The sequence below is a fragment of the Bufo gargarizans genome, chromosome 5, assembly GCF_014858855.1.
Source record: "Bufo gargarizans isolate SCDJY-AF-19 chromosome 5, ASM1485885v1, whole genome shotgun sequence".
Taxonomy (NCBI): Eukaryota; Metazoa; Chordata; class Amphibia; order Anura; family Bufonidae; genus Bufo; species Bufo gargarizans.
The window spans coordinates 478,167,006-478,192,723 of record NC_058084.1 but is presented as its reverse complement, the minus strand read 5'-3'; the positions used below and the strand labels follow the sequence as shown (position 1 = coordinate 478,192,723).

Sequence of the window (25,718 nt, the reverse complement as noted above, 5' to 3'; positions counted from 1 at the left end):
AATATTCATGATCTCCATGATTGCATCCTGCCTTCCTTTTCTCCTGTCTTACTTCCCCCTTCCTTCCTTCTTTCCTTCCTCCCTTCTCCCTTTCCTTCCTTTATTCCATCTATAAATTGAAAGATCTCTCTCTATCTCCCTCTTTCCTTTTACCGGAACATCCCTTTCTATTTCTATCTTATTCCTTCCTATCTCTCCTTTGTTTCCATCCATCCAAACATCCTTCTTTATACTTTCTCCTTCCTTCCCCCTTTTCTTTATACTTCCACCATTCCTTCCATCCTATCTTCTCACTTCCATTCTTCTCCTTTCTTCATTCCACCTTTCTCTCAATTTTTTTTCCTTCTCCTTCCTTCCATCATTTCTTCCTTTTCCTTTCTTCTTTCTCCACCATTCCTTCCTTCCTCTCTTGCTTCTCTCTACATCCTTCGGCTTATCATTACTACCTCCCTTCTCTCCCTTGCTTCCTTCTTTCCTCCTTTGCTTATTGCTACTTCTTTTCTTCTTCTTCCTTCTCTCACTCTTCTTTCTTTCTTTCTTTCTTTCTTTCTTTCTCGCTTATCACTACGTCCTTCTCTCTCCTTCTTTCTTTCCTTCATTCCATCTATCCATCCAAAAACCTCTCTATATCTTGCTCTCTTTCCTTCCATCCAAACATCCCTCTCCATTTCTATATCCTTCCTTCATTTATTTTGATCCCTCCTTTTTTCCATTCCATCCAAATATCCTTCTCCTTCTTTTCTTCCTTCTATCTGTTCTTGCTTATCACTTCTTCCTTCCTTCCTCTCTTGCTTCTCTTTACTTTTTACATTCACTTCCCTTTCAGCCTTCCTTTCTTTTCACTCTTCCTCCCTCCTTTCCTCCACCATTCCTTCCTTTCTTTTCTGTACTTCCTTCCTTCCTTCCTGTCTTGCTTATCACTACTTTCTTCCTTCTCTCCCTTGCTTTTTTTCTGTCGTCTTCATTCCTTCCTCTTGTTTATCACTACTTCCCTCGTTCTCCTTCCTTCTCCCCCTCCTTTCTTATCACTACTTCCATCCTCCTCTCTCCTTCCTTCCTTCTTCCATCTTCTCTCCATATCATAATGGTCTCTTCTTCTTTATGGAGCACATGGGGTAGATCCTTTGCGGTAATCCCCCACACTAGATCACTGCTGCTATAGTGACAAACTCATCTCTGCTATAGTCAGTCTTAACCTTCTCAGCTTTTAGAGAATACACCAGATTACTGTAGTGGGATTCAGGGATCGGCAGGATGTCGCGGTCCCGAGTGTTGCATCTGTCGCTGTGATGTGGACGGATCCAGAGTTTATAGCATAGAATTCCTTCACCAGACGAATCTCCTTCTCGTTATAATAAGTTATTTGTCCGTAAAATGCACAATTCCTTCTGTCCGTATGCTCAGAGGGTCGCAGCCATATTTGCCCTGATGCTTTTAGTCATCTGGATGAATGCATTACTGCTGATGTGTAAAGCTGGATACATGTTAGGTGCTGGGGGTGGGGAGGGGTGTAGAATTGGGGGTTTCATGTATACAGCACATTACAGCAGGCGGAATCCGCAATGTATGACGTTGGCTTCATCTCCATAATTAGATCAACCATTTCTTTCTGAAGTTGGGAGCTACGGTATACATTATAGCTGGAGAGCCACAGGTTGGAGACTGGAGCACTTTATAGCCAAATATGACTGGACTCCTTACTATAATACCGCCATTACAGACTGAGCTCAGCATGTCATGTATATGTGTGCTCCAAATACAATCATAGAACATATACATGTAATACCCTCACATTAATACTACATCTTACATATAGTGCATATACAGCGCCCATAAAATACCGCCACAGTCACCATGCATCATACATGTAGTATACATACAGCATCCATAAAATACCGCCACAGTCACCAAGCATCATACATGTAGTATACATACAGCACCCATGAGATACCGCCACAGTCACCATGCATCATACATGTAGTATACATACAGCACCCATTAAATACCGCCACAGTCACCAAGCATCATACATGTAGTATACATACAGCACCCATTAAATACCGCCACAGTCACCATGCATCATACATGTAGTACATATACAGCACCCATGAAATACCGCCACAGTCACCAAGCATCATACATGTAGTATACATACAGCACCCATTAAATACCGCCACAGTCACCAAGCATCATACATGTAGTATACATACAGCACCCATGAAATTCCGCCACAGTCACCATGCATCATACATGTAGTACATATACAGCACCCATAAAATACCGCCACAGTCACCAAGCATCATACATGCAGTATACATACAGTGCCCATAAAATACAGCCACAGTCACCAAGCATCATACATGCAGTATACATACAGTGCCCATAAAATACAGCCACAGTCACCAAGCATCATACATATAGTACATATACAGAACCTATAAATTACTGCCACAGTCACCAAGCATCATACATGTAGTACATATACAGCACCCATAAAATACAGCCACGGTATATACATCATACCTATGGTACACATACAGTAGCCATTAAATACACTTATAATAACCACACATCATACATATAGTACATATACTGCACCTATAAAATACACATAGTAACAACACATCATACATATAATACACGTACAGCACCTATAAAATAGCCTGACCGCAACCAGTGTCAGACTGGGGATCTTGGGGACCACCAGAAAAAATTTAAAGGGTTTTCCGAGACTTTAATACTGATGACTTATCTTCTGGATAGGTCGTTAGTATCTGATTGGTGGGGGTCCGACACCTGGGACCCCTGTCGATCAGCTTTTTGTGACGGTAGCGGTGCTCCAGTGAGCGCAGCGGCCTTCTCCCTGCTCACAAGCACAGCGCCGTACATTGTATAGTGGTTGTGTTCGGTATCACAGCTGTGCCCAGGCCATGGGACCGATGAATGTGATGTGACTTGGCCTATGGTAAGCTGCGAGAAGGCTGCGGGCTACTGCGAACCCTGGTGCCTTCTCAAACAGCGGGTGTCGGACCCCCACCGATCAGGTACTGATAACCTATCCTAATAGGTCATCAGTATATAGGTCATCAGTATATATGTCATCAGTATATATGTCTCAGAAAACCCCTTTAATCGTGAGCCCCTATATCCTCAATATAGTTTAATAGATTTTGAATCAAAGAAATAGATGCTAGAGGCTCCAAGTTATTGGCTCCAAGAGCAGCCAAATGTCAGTTTTTTCCTCCAGGATCTTTGGGGCCACTATGGTATCAGAGGCTGGGCCCTCCGGAGGACCCCCCGTTACTGTGGTGGGCCGGTCCGACCCTGCATGCAGCGCACCGAGGGCAGCCAAACAGCACACATACTGCAGTCATAATGTCCTCTCACATCAACCACAGAACACCCATGGAATACCTTGATCTCAGTCATACATGACACATATGGGGCACATACAAAGAAATATCCTCAAAGAAAGCACATGTATAGTGCACATAGGACACCCATAAAATCTCCTCTCCCAAAGCACAGTAAAATACTGTACCGTCATAGCGTCTCCATAGGTCAAACAGTCTTACAGAAAGCGCTGCGTACCTACAGCACACATGGAGCTCCATAAAACACCCACACAGAACTCACACAGCACCAGTATAGCATGGGTATGGTACACACAGCGCCAACATAGCATGGGTATGGTACACACAGCGCCAACATAGCATGGGTATGGTACTCATACAGCGCCAACATAGCATGGGTATGGTACTCATACAGCGCCAACATAGCATGGGTATGGTACTCACACAGCGCCAACATAGCACAGTATGGTACTCCTACAGCGCCAACATAGCACAGTATGGTACACACAGCGCCAACATAGCATGGGTATGGTACTCACACAGCACAGCATAGCACAGTATGGTACTCTTACAGCGCCAACATAGCACAGTATGGTACTCTTACAGCGCCAACATAGCAAGGGTATGGTACACACACAGCACAGCATAGCATGGGTATGGTACTCACACAGTGCCAACATAGCATGGGTATGGTACACAGACAGCACCAGCATAGCATGGGTATGGTACTCATACAGCACCAGCATAGCATGGATATGGTACTCACACAGTGCCAACATAGCATGGGTATGGTACTCATACAGTACCAACATAGCACTGGTATGGTACTCACACAGCACCAGCATAGCATGGATATAGTACTCACACAGTGCCAACATAGCATGGGTATGGTACTCACACAGTGCCAACATAGCATGGATATGGTACTCTCACAGTGCCAACATAGCATGGGTATGGTACTCTCACAGTGCCAACATAGCATTGGTATGGCACTCATACAGCACCAGAATTGCATGGATATGGTACTCATACAGCGCTCACACAATGCTACAACCATAAGAGGGGCAGTCAGAGTAACATTCCTGTGGTGGCCTCTGTCTGTACCCTAGCAGGTCATCATAGATGGCATCCTGTGTGGTCACATTGTACCTAGGGTGGGCTGGTTCTTCAAACCCAACCTGGACCAGGCTGGAGATCTCTCATTATTGATTCTAAGGGAATGCACTGAATTCCTGGAAATTTAGGAAAGGTCTTAAAAGGCTCTCAGTCCCATGCTATGTCTTCAGTAATTGGGGTTGAGTTGCAATAGCAGACACCACCAATGGACAAGAGTGGTGCTGTTTTTGGGTGAGCCCTTTAAATTTTAAATGACTTCAAAGTATTCCATCAGTCATCCTCTCCGGTTAGGTCTGTGATGGATGTGATATGTGCACTGCACGACCAGCGCTGGCATTTGGCCAGTGGGATTCCAATGACAATTCTAGGCACGCTTCGTGGAGCCGGCCGAGGTATGCTAATAACCGGGCAGACCACGCCGAGGTTTTTTCTAATTACTTTAAATAATCAATGGGAATCAATGATGTAAAAGGTCTGAGCCGGTGATGTATTATATAATCTGGAGGATGAAATACGACCTCAAGCTCACAAAGTCACCTTGGAGGAGAGCGCACTAATTGTCCTAAAAGAGAGAGGTCTCCTCCATAACTCAGGAACTGCGGAAGACTCCGGGACAGCACCGGGACTTGGCAGACAGCAGAGAATCCTTACAAGATACTGGCCAAAAAAAAACTAAAATTATAATTCTGCTTAGAAGTTGAATTTTTCCCTTGGAACGAGTCTCGTCAAATGGTTCACAGCCTGCCGGCCATTCCAATACCTTAGCTGGATGGATTCGCCATGCTTCTGGAAGCTTCTATGGAAGGGGTTGGCTCATTGGTAAAACGCAAACTGAACTCTGTATTAATTTTTATTTTTTCATTATAGGTTTTGTTTTTATTTTATTCTTTTTTTTTTACCTTTTTATTTTATTCATATTGTTATATTAATGACAATAGTATTAATATCAAAATATTATGACTTTTTAAATTATTATTCATATTAGGAATACCTTATTTATACACCTTACTATTATTATTCCTTTTATTGATATTCCCTTGTAGTAGTAGACTATTAATACTCTTAATCCGTTATTAATATAATTGTTTCCCAATATATTTTTAGGGCTCATTCAGACGACCGTATGAATAGGTTCGCATCCGTTCCACAATTTTTCGGACCAGTTCATTTCAATGGGGCCGCAAAAGCTGCGGACAGCACACTGTGTGCTATCCATATCCGTAGTTCCGCGGCCCCGCAAAAAAGATAGAGCATGTCCTATTCTTGTCTAGCCATTTCTATCATAGGACTGGCCATGTAGGTTCAACATAATGCGGAATGCACATGGCCGGTTTTGCGGATCCGCAAATTGAAAAGCACTAAGTCGGTCTGAATGAGCTCTTAATATCATCATGAAAAATATTATTACTATAAAAACAGGAAAACAGTATAGTAATGATATAATATAATATTTCGAACAATGCTTAAAGGGGTTGTCTCACTTCAGCAAATGTAATTTATCATGTAGAGAAAATTAATACAAGGCACTTACTAATGTATTGTGATTCTCCATATTGCCTCCTCTGCTGGCTGGATTCATTTTTCCATCACATTATACACGGCTCACTTTCAGGGGTTATAGCCACTGCTGCAGCTTAGATACGAGGCAGCCGGGACTGGAGCTACTGCGCATGCCTGCCTATGTGAGCTCTCACAGTCCTGGCCACCAGAGAAGGCGGCGCTTTCACCTATAGTGTGCAAGCACGACCACCGCTGATGGATTGCAGGGTGGTCGTAACCCCTGGAAACAAGAAGTCTATAACATGATGGAAAAATGAATCCAGACAGCAAAGGAGGCAATATGGAGAATCACAATACATTAGTAAGTGCCTTGTATTAACTTTCACTACATGATGAATGCCATTTTTTAAAGTGAGACAACCCCTTTAAATATTGTTAAAAATATTGTGATATTATATAATTACTATACTATACTGTTTTTCATATTATTAATACTTTTTTTTTGTACTATTGTCATTTCTTACATTTTATTGTGATTAATTTTGTATTATTTTTATTTACATATATATATATATTTTATTATCATTATTATTCAATATTGAGTATTAATTGAAATATGATATTAATGCTATTAATTTGTTACGAATAAATTTTTATTTCAATATTTTTTAAATTAGAATTTACAATTAAAACTTATATTATGGTATTATATTTATATGATATAAATTATGTTATTCCTGTACTTTTATTACTTTTATTGATTTATTATACTTATATTATATCAAAGTATTCCATTTTTTTGTTTAAATATGGGAAGATAAAACCCGACCCAACCTCAGCTCTGATAACCCAAGCTAGGAGCATCGTTTTACTCTATGTGACGATTCTCCCCTCGGTCAGGGCAGGATTTGCGACCGTAATACGCTCACGTGAAATCGGCCGTGCATTGACTACTTGATGTCTCGCGTTGATGGATGCAGCCCATCGACCATTACCTGCTTTAGTTTGATGAGATTTGCGTGTAATAGCATTACTGTTCTCCAGCCGTACGTCTGACCTGTTTTTAGACCGCGTTCACGGGATCGTACTTTGGAATTGAAGATTTCCCTTCAGGACTCGTTTCTGGTCAGAATTTAATTTGGCTTAATGAATCCTGCGCTGATGAAGCATTGAAGGGTGATTTGTATGAATCGAGGGCTGACTTCAGCAATTAGCAGGATGCAGCTAAATGAGCAAATTTGTGGAATTTAAAAGGATGAAGCGGAGACAAGAAAACATGAATGTTTTAGGGGTTTTTTTTTCCGCATGAATTCAAGACTACAAGGAAGCTCGGGGGACGTAGGAAGGAATCTGCTTCTCTCAAAAATAATTTTCTCATGTCAGTTATCTGCTCACAGGGTCTCTTTGCAATATGTTGATTTGAGTGGAAAATGTAAAAACTTTATATTTTTTTTATAAAATGGGCCACTAGGGGGCGATCTTCATCATTCAGGCTGCTGGAATAAATCACTTCTGAAAGGGTTGCATGCAGCGTTGGACTGGCCCACCACAGTTCCAGAGGATCCTCAGGTGGACCCCAAAGGTCCAGGAGAATACAAAGTATTTGCAGCTGCCTATGGCGCCAATCTCTTGCCACTCTTTCAATCAAAACCTGTGAGACATTGCTGAAGATTAGAGATGAGCGAATCGAATCGTTCGATCCGAATCTCAGGATAAATTCTATTCGCCTAGAAACCGAATTTCCTCGCGCTTGGTGTCAGCGAATCGATTTAACCTGAAATAGCATAAAATACGAAAAAATTCTAACTTACCGCCTCCATTTGCTCGCGACCGGCCGCCAGCCTACATCTTGCTTGAAGATCTCGGCCGAAATCCCGAGCGGCGCGAAATTCCACATCTCGTAATCTCGCGCCATACAGGATTTCGGCCGAGATCTTCAAGCAAGATGGAGGCTGGCGGCCCGTCGCGAGCAAATAGAGGCGGTAAGTTTGAATTCATGTTTTTTTTATTCTTGATTTTACACTCAGATGCTGCGATCATGTATGAACGCGGCATCTGAGGGGTACAATGACGGGGGCGGCGCTATCGCAGCTCCCTGTCATTGCACCCGCTACTCACAAAACAATGCACTTCGTGAAGTAAAGTTCGTAGAAGCAGCCGAATCTAATTTTAAAGAAATTCGCTCATCTCTACTTATGATATAAGGGTTGGGCCCCAAGAATAGTTTCCTCTGGAGGGCCCAAGGAACCCCAGTCCGACACTAGTTGTGTAGAAATCACATCAGCAGGGAAGAGCAATGGAGAATGCTTTTCATGACCAGTGTTGCAATAATCCTGACGCCACTTCTGGGTATCATCTGTGCAATTGAACATTCAGCTGAAGCCTCAGAAGAGGATTTGGAAATGAATGGGATTGTGCCCCCATTAAAGGTTATTTTATTAGAATTCAGCATGAAAGTTAACTTGGTTACAAAAAAAATGCTCCAGTTGTGAGATATCCTCTTTACTTCATTATAATGGTGCCACCTGGTGTTCAATCTGTGTAGCAATCTGCACGTCCACCTACTGGGGTGGGGGTCGCACATGCTCAGTTCAATCCTTCAGCTGCCCCCAGCTGTAGCAGAAAGGACCACTGATCTGATAGAGAGAGATTCAAGAGAAAGGACACACTCCTATGCCGTGATAGGGAGAGTGCTATACCAGAAAGGACACAGCTGTGGTAGGGAGACAGCTGACGGAGAAAGGACACACTCCTATGCCGTGATAGGGAGAGTGCTATACCAGAAAGGACACAGCTGGGGTAGGGAGACAGCTGACGGAGAAAGGACACACTCCTATGCCGTGATAGGGAGAGTGCTATACCAGAAAGGACACAGCTGTGGTAGGGAGACAGCTGACGGAGAAAGGACACACTCCTATGCCGTGATAGGGAGAGTGCTATACCAGAAAGGACACAGCTGGGGTAGGGAGACAGCTGACGGAGAAAGGACACACTCCTATGCCGTGATAGGGAGAGTGCTATACCAGAAAGGACACAGCTGGGGTAGGGAGACAGCTGACGGAGAAAGGACACACTCCTATGCCGTGATAGGGAGAGTGCTATACCAGAAAGGACACAGCTGGGGTAGGGAGACAGCTGACGGAGAAAGGACACACTCCTATGCCGTGATAGGGAGAGTGCTATACCAGAAAGGACACAGCTGGGGTAGGGAGACAGCTGACGGAGAAAGGACACACTCCTATGCCGTGATAGGGAGAGTGCTATACCAGAAAGGACACAGCTGGGGTAGGGAGACAGCTGACGGAGAAAGGACACACTCCTATGCCGTGATAGGGAGAGTGCTATACCAGAAAGGACACAGCTGGGGTAGGGAGACAGCTGACGGAGAAAGGACACACTCCTATGCCGTGATAGGGAGAGTGCTATACCAGAAAGGACACAGCTGTGGTAGGGAGACAGCTGACGGAGAAAGGACACACTCCTATGCCGTGATAGGGAGAGTGCTATACCAGAAAGGACACAGCTGGGGTAGGGAGACAGCTGACGGAGAAAGGACACACTCCTATGCCGTGATAGGGAGAGTGCTATACCAGAAAGGACACAGCTGGGGTAGGGAGACAGCTGACGGAGAAAGGACACACTCCTATGCCGTGATAGGGAGAGTGCTATACCAGAAAGGACACAGCTGGGGTAGGGAGACAGCTGACGGAGAAAGGACACACTCCTATGCCGTGATAGGGAGAGTGCTATACCAGAAAGGACACAGCTGGGGTAGGGAGACAGCTGACGGAGAAAGGACACACTCCTATGCCGTGATAGGGAGAGTGCTATACCAGAAAGGACACAGCTGGGGTAGGGAGACAGCTGACGGAGAAAGGACACACTCCTATGCCGTGATAGGGAGAGTGCTATACCAGAAAGGACACAGCTGGGGTAGGGAGACAGCTGACGGAGAAAGGACACACTCCTATGCCGTGATAGGGAGAGTGCTATACCAGAAAGGACACAGCTGGGGTAGGGAGACAGCTGACGGAGAAAGGACACACTCCTATGCCGTGATAGGGAGAGTGCTATACCAGAAAGGACACAGCTGGGGTAGGGAGACAGCTGACGGAGAAAGGACACACTCCTATGCCGTGATAGGGAGAGTGCTATACCAGAAAGGACACAGCTGGGGTAGGGAGACAGCTGACGGAGAAAGGACACACTCCTATGCCGTGATAGGGAGAGTGCTATACCAGAAAGGACACAGCTGGGGTAGGGAGACAGCTGACGGAGAAAGGACACACTCCTATGCCGTGATAGGGAGAGTGCTATACCAGAAAGGACACAGCTGTGGTAGGGAGACAGCTGACGGAGAAAGGACACACTCCTATGCCGTGATAGGGAGAGTGCTATACCAGAAAGGACACAGCTGGGGTAGGGAGACAGCTGACGGAGAAAGGACACACTCCTATGCCGTGATAGGGAGAGTGCTATACCAGAAAGGACACAGCTGTGGTAGGGAGACAGCTGACGGAGAAAGGACACACTCCTATGCCGTGATAGGGAGAGTGCTATACCAGAAAGGACACAGCTGGGGTAGGGAGACAGCTGACGGAGAAAGGACACACTCCTATGCCGTGATAGGGAGAGTGCTATACCAGAAAGGACACAGCTGGGGTAGGGAGACAGCTGACGGAGAAAGGACACACTCCTATGCCGTGATAGGGAGAGTGCTATACCAGAAAGGACACAGCTGGGGTAGGGAGACAGCTGACGGAGAAAGGACACACTCCTATGCCGTGATAGGGAGAGTGCTATACCAGAAAGGACACAGCTGGGGTAGGGAGACAGCTGACGGAGAAAGGACACACTCCTATGCCGTGATAGGGAGAGTGCTATACCAGAAAGGACACAGCTGGGGTAGGGAGACAGCTGACGGAGAAAGGACACACTCCTATGCCGTGATAGGGAGAGTGCTATACCAGAAAGGACACAGCTGGGGTAGGGAGACAGCTGACGGAGAAAGGACACACTCCTATGCCGTGATAGGGAGAGTGCTATACCAGAAAGGACACAGCTGGGGTAGGGAGACAGCTGACGGAGAAAGGACACACTCCTATGCCGTGATAGGGAGAGTGCTATACCAGAAAGGACACAGCTGGGGTAGGGAGACAGCTGACGGAGAAAGGACACACTCCTATGCCGTGATAGGGAGAGTGCTATACCAGAAAGGACACAGCTGGGGTAGGGAGACAGCTGACGGAGAAAGGACACACTCCTATGCCGTGATAGGGAGAGTGCTATACCAGAAAGGACACAGCTGGGGTAGGGAGACAGCTGACGGAGAAAGGACACACTCCTATGCCGTGATAGGGAGAGTGCTATACCAGAAAGGACACAGCTGGGGTAGGGAGACAGCTGACGGAGAAAGGACACACTCCTATGCCGTGAAAAGGAGAAAGATACTCCTGAAGGGACACTCAGCCTGAAGAGACTCTAGAAGAGTAATCGGAGCAATGATTGGGGAGATCTCTCGATCTATGTGAGGTACAGGGCCGATTGTCGCTTTGCTAGAAAGATGTCATCTAAAATATGAATTTATTTATTTTTTACATCCATTGTGGCATAGGAAATAGTAAAGATCAGGACACCACCAATTAGCCACTGAAAATCCGCTACTCAACCCTTGCCTCGAAGATGTTCTTTAAAGGGACGGAAGTGTGTTATAGCAGTGGGTGTGAAAACCAACAAGTTTGATTTTGGGCTAAACCTAAGGACATTGTCCTGGTGATCCCCTTGTATTTACCCTTTAACCCATTTACAGTGATCTAGACTTAACTGCAGGAGAGCCACCAGGCTGCTACCTCCTGGAGTAGTCCTGGTGTGGTCGAGAGATGACCCAAGACACCTCTGTGGAGCACTGAGCGATCAGGCAAAACTCGTAGTCATTTACAGGCAATGTGAGTGAGCTGCAGCAGAAAGGGCACATCTCCTGAGCTGGGATAGGGAGAGCTGCAGCAGAAAGGACACCCCCTCGAGCTGTTATAGAGAGATTCAGCAGAAAGGACAAACCCCCTGGGCTGTGATAAGCAGAGAGCTGCAGCACAGGTGACACACCCCATAAGCTGTGATAGGGAGTGAGCCGCGGTAGAGGAACACACATCCTGAGCTGTGACAGTGAGAGAGCTGAAGCACAAAGGACACACTCGCTGAGCTTTGATAGGAAGTGAGCATCAGCAGAAAGACCCCCCCCCCCCCCCGAGCTATAATAAGTAGAGAGCTGCAGCAGAAAGGACATGCCCTTTGAGCTGCCAGCTTGGAATAAATCTAGCGGAGCAATTGGAGCAATGAATGTGGAGATCTCTGGACCCATGTGAGGTACAGGGCTGGTTCTAGCTTTATTAGAAAGAGACTGTCACGTACTAGATGATGTCTGATTTTCATTTTTCACATTAATAGTGGAATAACCCCTTTAAATTAATTTTATTTTTTGGACATTTCTTTTTTAGGAGGAATTACCAGTGTTTGAAAATTTTCTACAGAGGATTGCAAGGAAACCAAGACCTGATCAGTTCTATGGTTTAATGGGAAAGAGGAACAACGGTAAGTGATAGAAATACGTAATATCTGATTGTTTATATGTTATGTAACGAGGGTTATTACGTTACGGATGCATTTATTACACGAGGTTAGAGTTAGCCATGGTTTCATGTACAACGTACTTACCTCACTCACCATTGATGTCTCTGTACCCTGGAAAATGATTAAAAAAAAGGACATTTTAATAACAAAATCTATTGCTCTGCTGCATCCAAAATGAAAAACTTTACAAATGGTCCAATAAAAATATCCTACCGTTTTGTGTCTACAGCTCCTGTGCAGACCTATGTGTCGTCACGGTAGCAGATTACAACAAACTCAAACTCTCCATCTGACCTCTACTTCTTGCTAAACTTACATTTGGTTGGTTTGCAAAAATGAGCCTGATGGAAGGACTACGACTGCAAGATCAGACTACGCAGAGCTAGATTGTAGTCTGTTACCATGGAGACTTTTCTCAAAGTTTCTTTATTTTTCATATTAGATGTGTTGGAGCAATAGAAAAACAGGACAATGTCTTGTAATCCTCAAAGCACAGATTACTCCCTGCAGGAACTTAGAAGGAAGTCCAGCGTTAAGAGTAGGAGGCCATTTTACTTCTTCAGGCTATGACATATCAATATCCAAACATCTAAAGGGATCATGGAGATCATCTACTTTTAGGATGTTTGCAGTTTAAAAGGATCTCCTAAAATATAAAATTGTCCATGTATTGTCTGATAGGAGTGGGGTCCACCTCTTGGGAGAAGGAGAATCCCCTCAAAGTTCGGTGCCAGCCAATGTATCCAGGCAGAGACTGAATGGAGCGTGTCCACTTCTGCTGCCATCCCTCCGTTCAGTCTTTGTTTGGCCAGGGGACACCTGTTCTCTTTAGGTGGAAGTCCCCGTATATCATAATTCTTAGGAAACCCCCCATAAGACACTCCACCCTATTCATCAAACAGGCTCAGTGAATGGGTGGGCTTATTAATGACATCTCTGCTTACTAGTCAACCAGATGGCTAAACTCTGTGATGTCACCACCAGGATGGGCAGGGAAAATATTTAGTGATGTTACTCACGAATGGAGATGTTGGTCTTATCAACTTTTGGCGACTAGTGACTGAACTTCTATAAAATGGCTGCCGACTAATTTAAATTTTTTTTTTTTTTTTTAGGATATGGCCAGATGTCCCGCAAAAGTAAGTTTACTGTTTACGTTCCATATTTCTGTATACGTCACTTTTTCTGCAATTTACAGCGTATCTCGTTCATTTAACCCTTTCCTGCATAGTTTTTACCAATCCGTTTTTTTTGTTCTTTCTGATATTACTGTTCCATCCCCCCAGTCCTCATCGACTGCACATAATCAAATTAGTGAACTGTTATAAAGAAAACATGAGAGATCCAGCAGATGTGCAATTATAACAATCTGGCTGGCGTAGGGCGGTATCATTATTAATTTTGTGTTCTAATTAGCGCTTAATATGATAGAATCTGTGCGCAATAAGGGTGGTTCATTAAATGCAGAGCACAGAGAAAAGGCGGCCTTATACATGACCACCAAGATGGAGGCTAAGAATTTAACCAGATTGGCAGAATAGTATCGGTTGCTAGGGAGAAACACAACAGCAGTCCTTAGCAACCTATCAGAGCTTAGTGCTGCTTAGAAAATGAAACAAGCGATCTGATTGGATGATTTGGTTAACTGCTCTACTATTGGTCTGTACAATTTTTTTTACCTTTTTTTTTTCTTGATACTTTATTAGATTTTCAGGAATACAAACAGCAACAAAACACAGCAGGCAGAGAATGCCTAACTTAAGGGGGTATTTCCATCTTGATATTTATGGCCTGTCCTGTGGACACACACCTATATGGAGAATGGGTAAAAGTGAATTTAGATAACTGGGGATGCTTTCCAGTCTCGAGCAAGGAGAGGATCCCAGAGGTGGAATTTCCACCTATGGGACATAATCAAGATGGGAATACCCCTTTAAGGGAACACTCTAGGGTGCACCAATACATTATGTCATGCCTAGTGCAGGGCCTTAGGGACACGACATGACACATGAATACCAAAAAGACCATCCCAGTGTCATGCATTGGCCCTGCAACTGGCAGTACACCATGGGTCTTGTTCCCATAGCAACCAAAGTTAAAGGGGAAAGCGTGTTTGAATCTGACAACCCCAAGTGGGCTTGTATTGTCGGCTAGGCCGGTTTTTCTGTTCTTATCAATGATGCCCAGTGGGTTTTACTTTTAGAGTTCCCTTAAAAAGCATCTGTCAGCAAAGGGCATCTGTCAGCAGATTTGCACCTATGACACTGGCTGACCTGTAACATGTGCATTTGGCAGCTGAAGGTTTCTGTGTTGGTCCCATGTCCATATGTGCCTGCATTGCTGAGAAAAATGAGGTTTTAATATATGCAAATGAGCAACTAGGAGCAATGGGGGCGTCGCCTTTACACCTAGAGACTCTGCTCTCTCTACATTACATATGCTGCGCCCTCTGCACTTTGACATAGCAAGACGTGATGACGTTTTCCGGCCTGGCCCTGTCGATCAAAGTGCGAAGCTGCAGCAGTTGCAGAGAGAGCAGAGTCTCTAGGTGTAATGGTAACGCCCACGTTGCTCCTAGAGGCTCATTTGCATATATTAAAACATCATTTTTCTCAGCAAAGTGGACACATATGAACATGGGACCAACACAGATGCCTTCAGCTGCCAAGTGCACATGTAACAGGTCAGCCAGTGTCATAGGGACAAATCTGCTGACAGATGGGCTCTAAAGAGGAGCTCTGGCAGGTACGGTATTCCCGGATACGCAACAGGAATACTCTTCTATATTTGTCGAGCGTGCGTACTGGCACTCCATTCACCTCCATGGCACTGCTCATGGATGATGGGTTTCCAGTGCTTGGCATTGCCTAGTGTAACCCAAACAGCCCTTTAAGCTGTTTTTTTGGGGGGGTTAGCGAGGCCACGCCCCCTTCAATAATGTTTTACTACTTACTTTAAAATATTTTACATTGCTATTCTTCTTCCACGTGTAGGATTCGGTCAGATATCTCGAAAGCGTAAGTTAGAAAGGTGCTAGCTTTACTGGCGATTTTCTGTGATCGTCTGCATAAATCAGCATAATCACGTGATTCCCAACGAATCCAGAAAATCTAAAAAATTCCGCTTGGTTTCATTGACAAATCAATTTTTTTTCATCTGCCTTATGATCATTCCTGAAATACAATCCTGAGAATCATCACAGAAATTTCCTCACACAATCTACAGAAAATTTTGAGCAATCCTTAGATTTTCTTGTCTTGTGCTGATTTTAACTGATATGATGCCTTTCTTCTCCATTCACATCTAAAGCTGCGTTCACAGTTTTGCCGATCGTCTGTTACCACAGAGCAGTGCATTGTGGGAACTCAGTGGACAGCTACAAAGGGTCACAATTTCTAGCAATGGGGTGTTGTCTGTTTCCAAGGGTGAGCAGAACAATTTTGAGAGAGAAAGAGAGAGAGGCCAGCTATGTATATAAAAAGGTTAAATGACATGCAATAAGTCAAGACCGTCTCTAAAGAGGTTCTCCGATCCGTTTCTGAGGACCTACTGGTGATGAGCTGATCACCATGGAGCTGGCAGCTAAAACCCTGGTGATCGGCTGATATAACTGAGGAACATGTATTTCCTGGAGTGGCCACTACAGGAGAAATGTGGTATTACATAGCACACTATAAAACAAAAGGGAGACCATGCATGTGAGTCCTCCAGATAGGGAAGCTGCTCTTGTAAATCGAGGGTGGTCGTGTAGAGCTACTCTACTTTTAAACCACCAGAATAAGTCTCCAAATTTCACTTTCTGGAGACTGGGACTGATGAAGAGTCCAGATCAGAACCATCCAGACCAAGTACAGCTTATGCACCAAGGCCCAATCCATCCAAGCTACAGCTCCCAGCAGGAGGACTGCATAGTTACCAACTGTCCCCGAAATTGCTGGGACTGTCCTTGATTTTCAGAGACTTTCCCGGCAAATTCGGGCTGTTCTAGGGTCGAAATAGGTGGGGTTACTGTAAACTCAACCCATAAGTGGGCATTACCAGGTGGGAGGCAAGGTTTAGCAGGTCGGGGCTTAGATGTCCTGATTTTACCAACTAAAACATTGGTAAGTATAGAACTGCCAACCTTATCAGTGTAACTATAGATGGAGGATAAGGTCCGCTTGTCCACAAAACAATCCGCTTGGCGAAACTGTGATCCCCTTTAAATGACTTCATTCTCTGCTGGTCAGCCCCCATCCATCCGCCTGCCTCTCATATCTGTGATTTTCTGGACTGAATATTAAAGGGTCCGTACATAAACTTGGGATCAATGATCAATGGGATCTTATGTGATCATTCAAAAAATTACAAAAAATTTCTAAAAGCCACAATGCTTGAAATGTATATTTTTCAGGGTATAAATCAGATTCGTTTTTTGGACTTATGGGCAAAAGGTCTTTATTTTCCGGTATGTATTTACCCTATACATCAGCATTAAGGGATTGGTCAGCCTCCGAATTAAACAGAGAGCACTGTCAGGTTCCTTCTGCTCACATGTCTCTGCCCGCATTCCAGATCTGCGGCTCCGTTGCAGAGAAATCACGTCTATTGTGATATGCAAATGAGCTCTTTGGTGCAACGAGGGCGGCACCCTTGCACCTGGTCACACCAAAAGCTCTGCCTTGTATGGTGGATAGCACCAACCCCCCCAGTTGTGAGTGACAGGGCCAGGCTGGGGATGTAATTAAGCCTGGCCCTGTGTGGTCTCGTGCATGTGCCTTTGTTTTGTGAATTGCCGCATGCGCAGTACAGCCTGAAGTTCTGTACTGTGCAGCCCTGTCAAGCACCAGGGCTATACTCCCAGGGCGATGGCGCACACAGGGCCAGGCGAAATTACATCACCACCTGTCACTCACAGCTGGGGGCGCGGTGCTATCCAGGATACAGGGCAGAGCTTTTGGTGCAACGTGGTGCAAGGGTGCCGCCTTTGTTGCACTAAAGAGCTCAGAATAGACGTGATTTCTCTGCAACGGAGCCGCAGATCTGGACGCCGGCAGAACAGAAGGATACTGACAGTGCTCTCCGTTTTAGGGCTCATGCACACGAACATGTGCCTCCTGTGCCGTGCATTGGGGACCGCGAATTGCGCGTGCACCGTCCGTGTGGCCTGTGCTGACGGATGCAGACCCTTTCAACTTGAATGGGTCCGCGATCCGTCCTCACAGCAAAAAAATAGAGCGTGTTCTTTTTTTTTTTTGCAGTGCAGAGGCACGGACCAAAATGTGCTTCCGTGGAATTCCGCTCCATGCCTCCTCACTGTATCTTCCGAATTTCCGTGAAACGGTGCCCACACAGGCCGGTGCCTGTATATTGCGGACCCGCTTTTTGGTCGTGTGCATGAGGCCTAATACTGAGAAGTGGGCTGATGGATCCCTATTATGTGTGCGGTCTGTTATATAATACTGATATTAGGTGTTCTTGCCTGGCACACCACCAGAAAGATGTATCCCGGGGAGGAGGGGGCACAATTAAAACCAAATGCAAATCTGCCTCCTACTGTGACCTGTGGATGTCCCCACCTCCATGTAGGAGCGCCAGCCCCTAGTATTGGGTGGGACTTTGAGAAATCGGCAAACTGCAGTGACATGGCTATTGGGGTTGGGAAGCAGAGCCCTGGCGTCCAAGGGGGACACCATGACCCCTCTACTGACCACCAGTCCTATAATACTGCACAGAGGAGTCACAGAATGTCACGTGTATGTGAGTAGCTCACATTTAAAAGGATTTTAGATCCTACACAATGGGATTTGGGACCCTAATGCAGATGTTGAATGGGGACCCAAGGGTGTGTAGACCCCTGAGACATAGAAGAGGAGGGGGGAGACAGCAGGGTGGTATTGTGATGGGTGCCGTAGCTTGCCGTCCCCATAAGTCCCCATGCACATAGCAGTAATAGGAGTCCATATTTATGGCGCCTACAGTAGGTCCATACTGTACCACCGCGTGCTTCTAATTGCATAACAACACTACATGCCGTATTAGAAAAGGGGAGAATACTATATGGCGGCACACTCTGCGTATACAGGTCTGTAATATGGAACTGTAGGGATTCCAGGTGCAGACGGACAGGGTCAATGCATGTGGCTCTGGAGCACAAACTGTTCCCTGAGGGCTCATGCAGATTGCATTTTGCGGAACGCAACGTCCGGCCCATATTAGACCTTACCCTATCCTTGTCCATAATGTGGATAATAATAGGACATGTTCTATATTTTTGCGGGGCCACAGAATGGACATACGGATGTGGACAGCCTCTGATCCGCAAAAAATGCAGATCGGATGCAAACAAAAAATACATTTGTGTGCATGAGCTCCTAGGCCTCTTTCACACGAACAATACGGATGCGTTCAGTGAAACTCGCACCATTTTGCAAGCAAGTTCAGTCCGTTTTGTCTGCGATTGCGTTCAGTTGTTCAGGTTTTTCCGCTCGGGTGCAATGCGTTTTGATGCGTTTTTCACACGCGTGATAAAAAACTGAAGGTTTACAGACAACATTTCTTAGCAACCATCAGTGAAAAACGCACTTGCTTCTGGATACAATGCGTTTTTTACTGAAGCCCCATTCACTTCTATGGGGCCAGGGCTGCGTGAAAAACGCTGAATATAGAACATGCTGCGATTTTCACGGAACGCAGAACTGATGCGTTAAAAAAAAAAATCTATGTACACAGACCCATTGAAATGAATGGGTCAGGATTCAGTGCGGGGGCTATACGTTCACGTCACGCATTGCACCCGCGCAGAAAACGCGCTCATGTGAACTCAGCCTTAGTCTGGGGGATCCTGTGAAGGATTAGAGAGCAGGAACCGGAGGGCGTTTTACGAGGTGGATGGACTCCCTGGTGCCTCAGTAAGTGACAGGGTCAACTGCGGAGCACAGCGAACACCTCCTGCCAATATTGCTCTCTGAATTATTTAGTTCCTCTCCTTTAAGTACATAGAGCTTGCACATTACACATCAAGTGCTGCTTAATTAATTACTCCACGGGAACGAGTTTTTAAAACGTCAATGCAAATGATGACAAATTGTTAAATGGCTGCAGAGAAGAATCCCGGGGACTGCTGCATCATCCCTAATTCATCATGAAAGCGCAGAATCACGCCCATGGGCTACTAACAGACGTCCGCACAGAGTGAAGACTGTCAGCAGAGAGTGAAGACTGTCAGCAGAGAGTGGGGCCAGTCAGCACATAGTGGGGACAGTCAGCACATAGTGGGGACAGTCAGGACATAATAGGGACAGTCAGCAGAGAGTGGGGGCAGTCATCAGATAGTGGCGACAGTCAGGACATAGCGGGGACAGTCAGGACATAGTGGGGACAGTCAGGACATAATAGAGACAGTCAGGACATAATAGGGACAGTCAGCACATAGTGGCGACAGTCAGCATAGAGTGGGGACAGTCAGCACATAGTGGCGACAGTCAGCAGAGAGTGGGGACAGTCAGGACATAATAGGGACAGTCAGCAGAGAGTGGGGACAGTCAGGACATAGTGGCGACAGTCAGGACATAGTGGGGACAGTCAGCACATAGTGGGAACAGTCAGCACATAGTGGGGACAGTCATCAGAGAGTGGGGACAGTCATCAGAGAGTGGGGACAGTCAGGACATAGTGGGGACAGTCAGGACATAGTGGCGACAGTCAGGACATAGTGGCGACAGTCAGGACATAGTGGCGACAGTCATCAGAGAGTGGGGACAGTCAGCACATAGCGGGCACAGTCAGCACATAGCGGGCACAGTCAGCACATAGCGGGGACAGTCAGCAGAGAGTGGGGACAGTCAGGACATAATAGGGACAGTCAGCAGAGAGTGGGGACAGTCAGGACATAATAGGGACAGTCAGCAGAGAGTGGGGACAGTCAGGACATAGTGGCGACAGTCAGCAGAGAGTGGGGACAGTCAGGACATAATAGGGACAGTCAGCAGAGAGTGGGGACAGTCAGGACATAGTGGCGACAGTCAGCAGAGAGTGGGGACAGTCAGGACATAATAGGGACAGTCAGCAGAGAGTGGGGGCAGTCATCAGAGAGTGGCGACAGTCAGCACATTGTGGGGACAGTCAGCACATAGTGGGGGCAGAGAACGGACAGTCAGCACATAGTGGGGGCAGAGAACGGACAGTCAGCACATAGTGGGGGCAGAGAACGGACAGTCAGCACATAGTGGGGGCAGAGAACGGACAGTCAGCACATAGTGGGGGCAGAGAACGGACAGTCAGATCATAGTGGGGGCAGAGAACGGACAGTCAGCACATAGTGGGGGCAGAGAACGGACAGTCAGCACATAGTGGGGGCAGAGAACGGACAGTCAGCACATAGTGGGGGCAGAGAACGGACAGTCAGCACATAGTGGGGGCAGAGAACGGACAGTCAGCACATAGTGGGGGCAGAGAACGGACAGTCAGATCATAGTGGGGGCAGAGAACGGACAGTCAGCACATAGTGGGGGCAGAGAACGGACAGTCAGCACATAGTGGGGGCAGAGAACGGACAGTCAGCACATAGTGGGGGCAGAGAACGGACAGTCAGCACATAGTGGGGGCAGAGAACGGACAGTCAGCACATAGTGGGGGCAGAGAACGGACAGTCAGCACAGAGCAAAAACAGCAGAGAGTGGGGGCAGTCAGCAGAGAGTGGGGGCAGTCAGCAGAGAGTGGGGGCAGTCAGCAGAGAGTGGGGGCAGTCAGCAGAGAGTGGGGGCAGTCAGCTGAGAGTGAGGGCAGTCAGCACATATTGGGGGCAGTCAGCACATATTGGGGGCAGTCAGCAGAGAGTGGGGGCAGTCAGCACATATTGGGGGCAGTCAGCAGAGAGTGGGGGCAGTCAGCACATATTGGGGGCAGTCAGCAGAGAGTGGGGGCAGTCAGCACATATTGGGGGCAGTCAGCACATATTGGGGGCAGACAGCACAGAGCGAAAACAGCAGAGAGTATAGATTGACCACTTTCACACAGACAGTATTTGGTTAGTATTTATAAGCCAAAACCAGGAGTGGAACCTCCAGAGATGAAATATAAGGCCTCTTGCACACGAACGTCTTTTTTTTCCCGTTTCCGTTCCATTTTTTGCGTTCCGTATACGGACCATATACGGAACCATTCATTTCAATGGATCTGCAAAAAAATACGGAAGTTACTCCGTATGCCTTCCGTTTCCGCATTTCCATTCCGTTCAAACATAGAACATGTCCTATTATTGTCCGCATAACGGACAAGGATAGGACTGTTCTATTAGGGGCCAGAGGTTCCGTTCCGCCAAAAAACTAAATGCACACAGATGTCATCTGTATTTTTTGCGGATCCGTTTTTTTGCGGACCGCAAAATACTGAAAAAGCCATACGGCGTGTGCAAGAGGCCCTACACTGCCATTTGGGGTGACACGACACCTGGGGTATAAACAATTACAGTGTAAGATGATTTTATGGCATTCCCATAGCAATAGAAAAAAGTCATTTTATAAGGGTTGTACGAACAGCTCCCCCCATAGGCTATGTTTGGTATTGCAGATCAGCATTTTTGTAATCTCATACAATCCCTTTAAGGTTACTTTTACACTTGCGGCAGAGGATTCCGGCAGGCAGTTCCGTTGCCGGCAATCCGGACGCAAACGGATGCATTTGTGAGATGGATCCGGATGCGGATCTGTCTCACAAATGCATTGCAATACCAGATCCGTCTTTCCAGTTGTCATCCGGAAAAACGGATCCGATGTTAATTTTTTTCTCAATTTTAACGGTAGAGCGCAAAACCGAATCCGTTTTGCCGGAACACTTGGGCATTAATACATTTCAATGGAAATTAATACTGGATCCAGCATTCCGGCAAGTGTTCAGAATGCATTAGGATAAAACTGATCAGTTCTTTTCCAGTATTGAGCCCGTGACGGAACTCAATACCGGAAAACAAAAACGCCAGTGGGGAAGCACCCTGAGGCTACCTGCACACCGTGCGGAGTAGGAGTGGAGTTTTGTGCAGCATAGCACTGTGCCGGCGACGTGTAGCGGATCAGACAGGCCTCAGCCACACTCTTTTTCCTTCTGTGCGGATTTGGAAATCATGTGCCTATAAATTGTTTGTGTGGATTTCCCAGTTTGCTGTGCCAGTACCACGCGGACCTTCTGTCTGTAAACCATAGAGCAGGCATGTCCAAACTGCGGCCCTCCAGCTGTTGCAAAACTACAACTCCCAGCATGCCCGAATAGCTATAAGCTTCCCAGGCATGCTGGGAGTTGTAGTTTTGCAACAGCTGGAGGGCCGCAGTTTGGACATGCCTGCCATAGAGAGAAGCTTTCCTGGTCCAGGCACCATATGTACAGTCAATGCGGGGGGGGGTCATCCTTTTCTTCCGATCTGCACATCCCCCACCTTCTACTTTAATATAATGAAGATTACTACTAATTACATAGAGGTTCTTCCCGTTATTCTCCCCGATACATCTCTACATATGTCATGTATTGTACTGTATGTGCCACTGATGGCTGTATTATAGCACAACTCTATACTGTATGTATCTATTATCTATCTATCTATCTATCTATCTATCTATCTATCTATTATCTATCTATCTATCTATCTATCTATCTATCTATCTATCTATTATCTATCTATCTATCTATCTATCTATCTATTATCTATCTATCTATCTATCTATTATCTATCTATCTATCTATCTATTATCTATCTGTCTATCTATCTCTGTCTATCTTGTAGATAATTCTATATATTAACCATGGTATCTTTTTCGACAGGATCATCAGAAAGGAACACGATACATAATTACGAAAGAAGACGCAAATGAGCCCCCCCCCCCGATCCACTGATTAAACTTCATTCCGTGAACCAGAAGATGAAGTGTAATATATGATATCCAGTGTAAAATGAATACTTATTTATTTTGAAATCGGTTTATTAGCTTGTATATTCAATAAAGTTATTATTTTTAATAGTGTGGCAATGATACTTGTCCTATAAGTGTGCTGTAATTCTCCAACTATCACTCTCATCGGGCTACCATATTAGGCAAACGATTGGAGAGCGGCCCAACTGATTTTAGGAGGATCTGTCATGGTGAGGAACCTCATGTGATGATGACTGGAAATGGCGGGAAGGGGTTCGCCAGGATTAGAAAAACATGGCTGCTTTCCTCCAGAAACAGCACCACCCCTGTCCACAGGTTATGTCTGGTACTGCAACTCAGCTCCATTGAAGTGAATGGGGAGGAGTTGCAATACCTAATCCTGGACAATCCCTTTAAGTTGAGGTTCTTCACTGAAGCAGATTCTCCCAAATGTGGAAATGGCCTGTCCATCCACTATAAGGGGTTGCAATGAGCACCAACCCTGAGCTGGCAGAACATGCTGGTGGTTATAGTCCATTAGGTTCACTACCCCTAACGTTTCCCTGTTTTACCTGGACCTCCGTGGGGGATGTTCAATGTTTCTCGTGTACTTTTTGATCTTGACCAGATATCGGTATCATTGCAGCATGTTCATTTTATTTCCTGAATGTGAATCCAAAGTCTTCATTTCATAGTTTAGATTTTTTCTGATAGTGGCACTTTGAATAAAAAAAACTTGAGATTTTGCAACATTTCTTTGCGTTTCAAGCTTGTTTCTTTTCACATTGTATATTCTATAGATCTGACGCCATTGTAACTATTCTGATTATCGTCTACGGCGGTGGTCTCCAACCTGCAGGGATCTAGCTGGTGCAAAGCATGCTGGGAGTTGTAGTTTAGCAAAAGCTGGAGAGCAACAGTTTTAGGACTACTGATGAAGGGTGCACACATGATTCCAGGAGGCTGCTATGGAGTCCTTTCCAGGACATGCTGGGAGTTGTAGTTTTGTATAAGCTGGAGAGCGGCAGGTTTAGGACTACTGATAAAGGGTGCACACATGATTCCAGGAGGCTGCTACTGAGTCCATTCCAGGACATGCTGAGAGTTGTAGTTTTGTATAAACTGGAGAGAGGCAGGTTTAGGACTACTGATGAAGGGTGCACACATGATACCATGAGTCTATGGAGTCCATTCCAGGACATGCTGGGAGTTGTAGTTTTGTATAAGCTGGAGAGAGGCAGGTTTAGGACTACTGATGAAGGGTGCACACATGATTCCAGAAGGGCTGCTATGGAGTCCTTTCCAGGACATGCTGGGAGTTGTAGTTTTGTATAAGCTGGAGAGCGGCAGGTTTAGGACTACTGATAAGGGTGCACACATGATTCCAGGAGGCTGCTACTGAGTCCATTTCAGGACATGCTGGTAGTTGTAGTTTTGTATAAGCTGGAGAGCAGCAGGTTTAGGACCACTGATGAAGGGTGCACACCTGATACCATGAGTCTATGGAGTCCATTCCAGGACATGCTGGGAGTTGTAGTTTTGTAACAGCTGGAGAGCAGCAGGTTTAGGACCATGGTCAAGGCAGTGCACACATGATTCCAGGAGGCTGCTATGGAGCCTGTTCCACTTTGGTCTTGTCCCCATTTTAATGAGTGTTGAGGACCTGCACAGAAATGTCACAGAGGCCTCATGCACACGACCGTTCCATTTTTTTGCAGTCCGCAAATTGCGGATCCGCAAAACACGGAAGCCGCCCGTGTGCCTTCCGCAATGCAGAACGGACCAGGCGGCCCATTATAGAAATGCGTATTCTTGTCCATAAAACGGACAAGAATAGGACATGTTATTTTTTATTTTTTTTTGCGGGGCCACGGAACGGTGCAATGGATGTGGACAGCACACGAAGTGCTGTCCGCATGTTTTGCGGCCCTATTGAAGTTAATGGGTCCGTGCCCGAGCCGCAAAAACTGCGGCTCGGATGCGGAGCAGAACAACGGTCGTGTGCATGAGGCCTAAAAGTGGCCATACACCTGGCAAGAATTGTGGCTTGGACACATTTTTATACGGACCGCTCACAGATGACGTCCGCGTCCTGTCTGTCCTGACCCGGCATTAGGTTTATATTTTATTTTCAGCGGTGTAAGGGAAAATTAGATGTTTTTACCCAAACATTCAAAATTGCATTAAAAAAGGCATTTAAAACCGCATGCGGTTTAACTGGGTGTGCTGCAGTTTTGTGATG

General features: G+C 45.9%; 1 protein-coding gene across 2 annotated transcripts in view; it reads left to right on the top strand.

Annotated features, from left to right (window-relative positions):
- Nucleotides 1-24,218, top strand: part of TAC1 (tachykinin precursor 1) — a 32,549-nt gene extending 8,331 nt beyond the window's left edge. For both annotated transcript variants that reach the window (XM_044294899.1, XM_044294898.1), the window contains exons 3-5: nt 12,464-12,557; nt 13,712-13,735; nt 23,388-24,218. In XM_044294899.1, the coding sequence (XP_044150834.1) occupies nt 12,464-12,557; nt 13,712-13,735; nt 23,388-23,437 (168 nt within the window). In that variant the 3' untranslated portion in view covers nt 23,438-24,218. The remainder of the gene's footprint in view (nt 1-12,463; nt 12,558-13,711; nt 13,736-23,387) is intronic.
- The last annotated feature ends 1,500 nt before the right edge of the window (nt 24,219-25,718 follow it).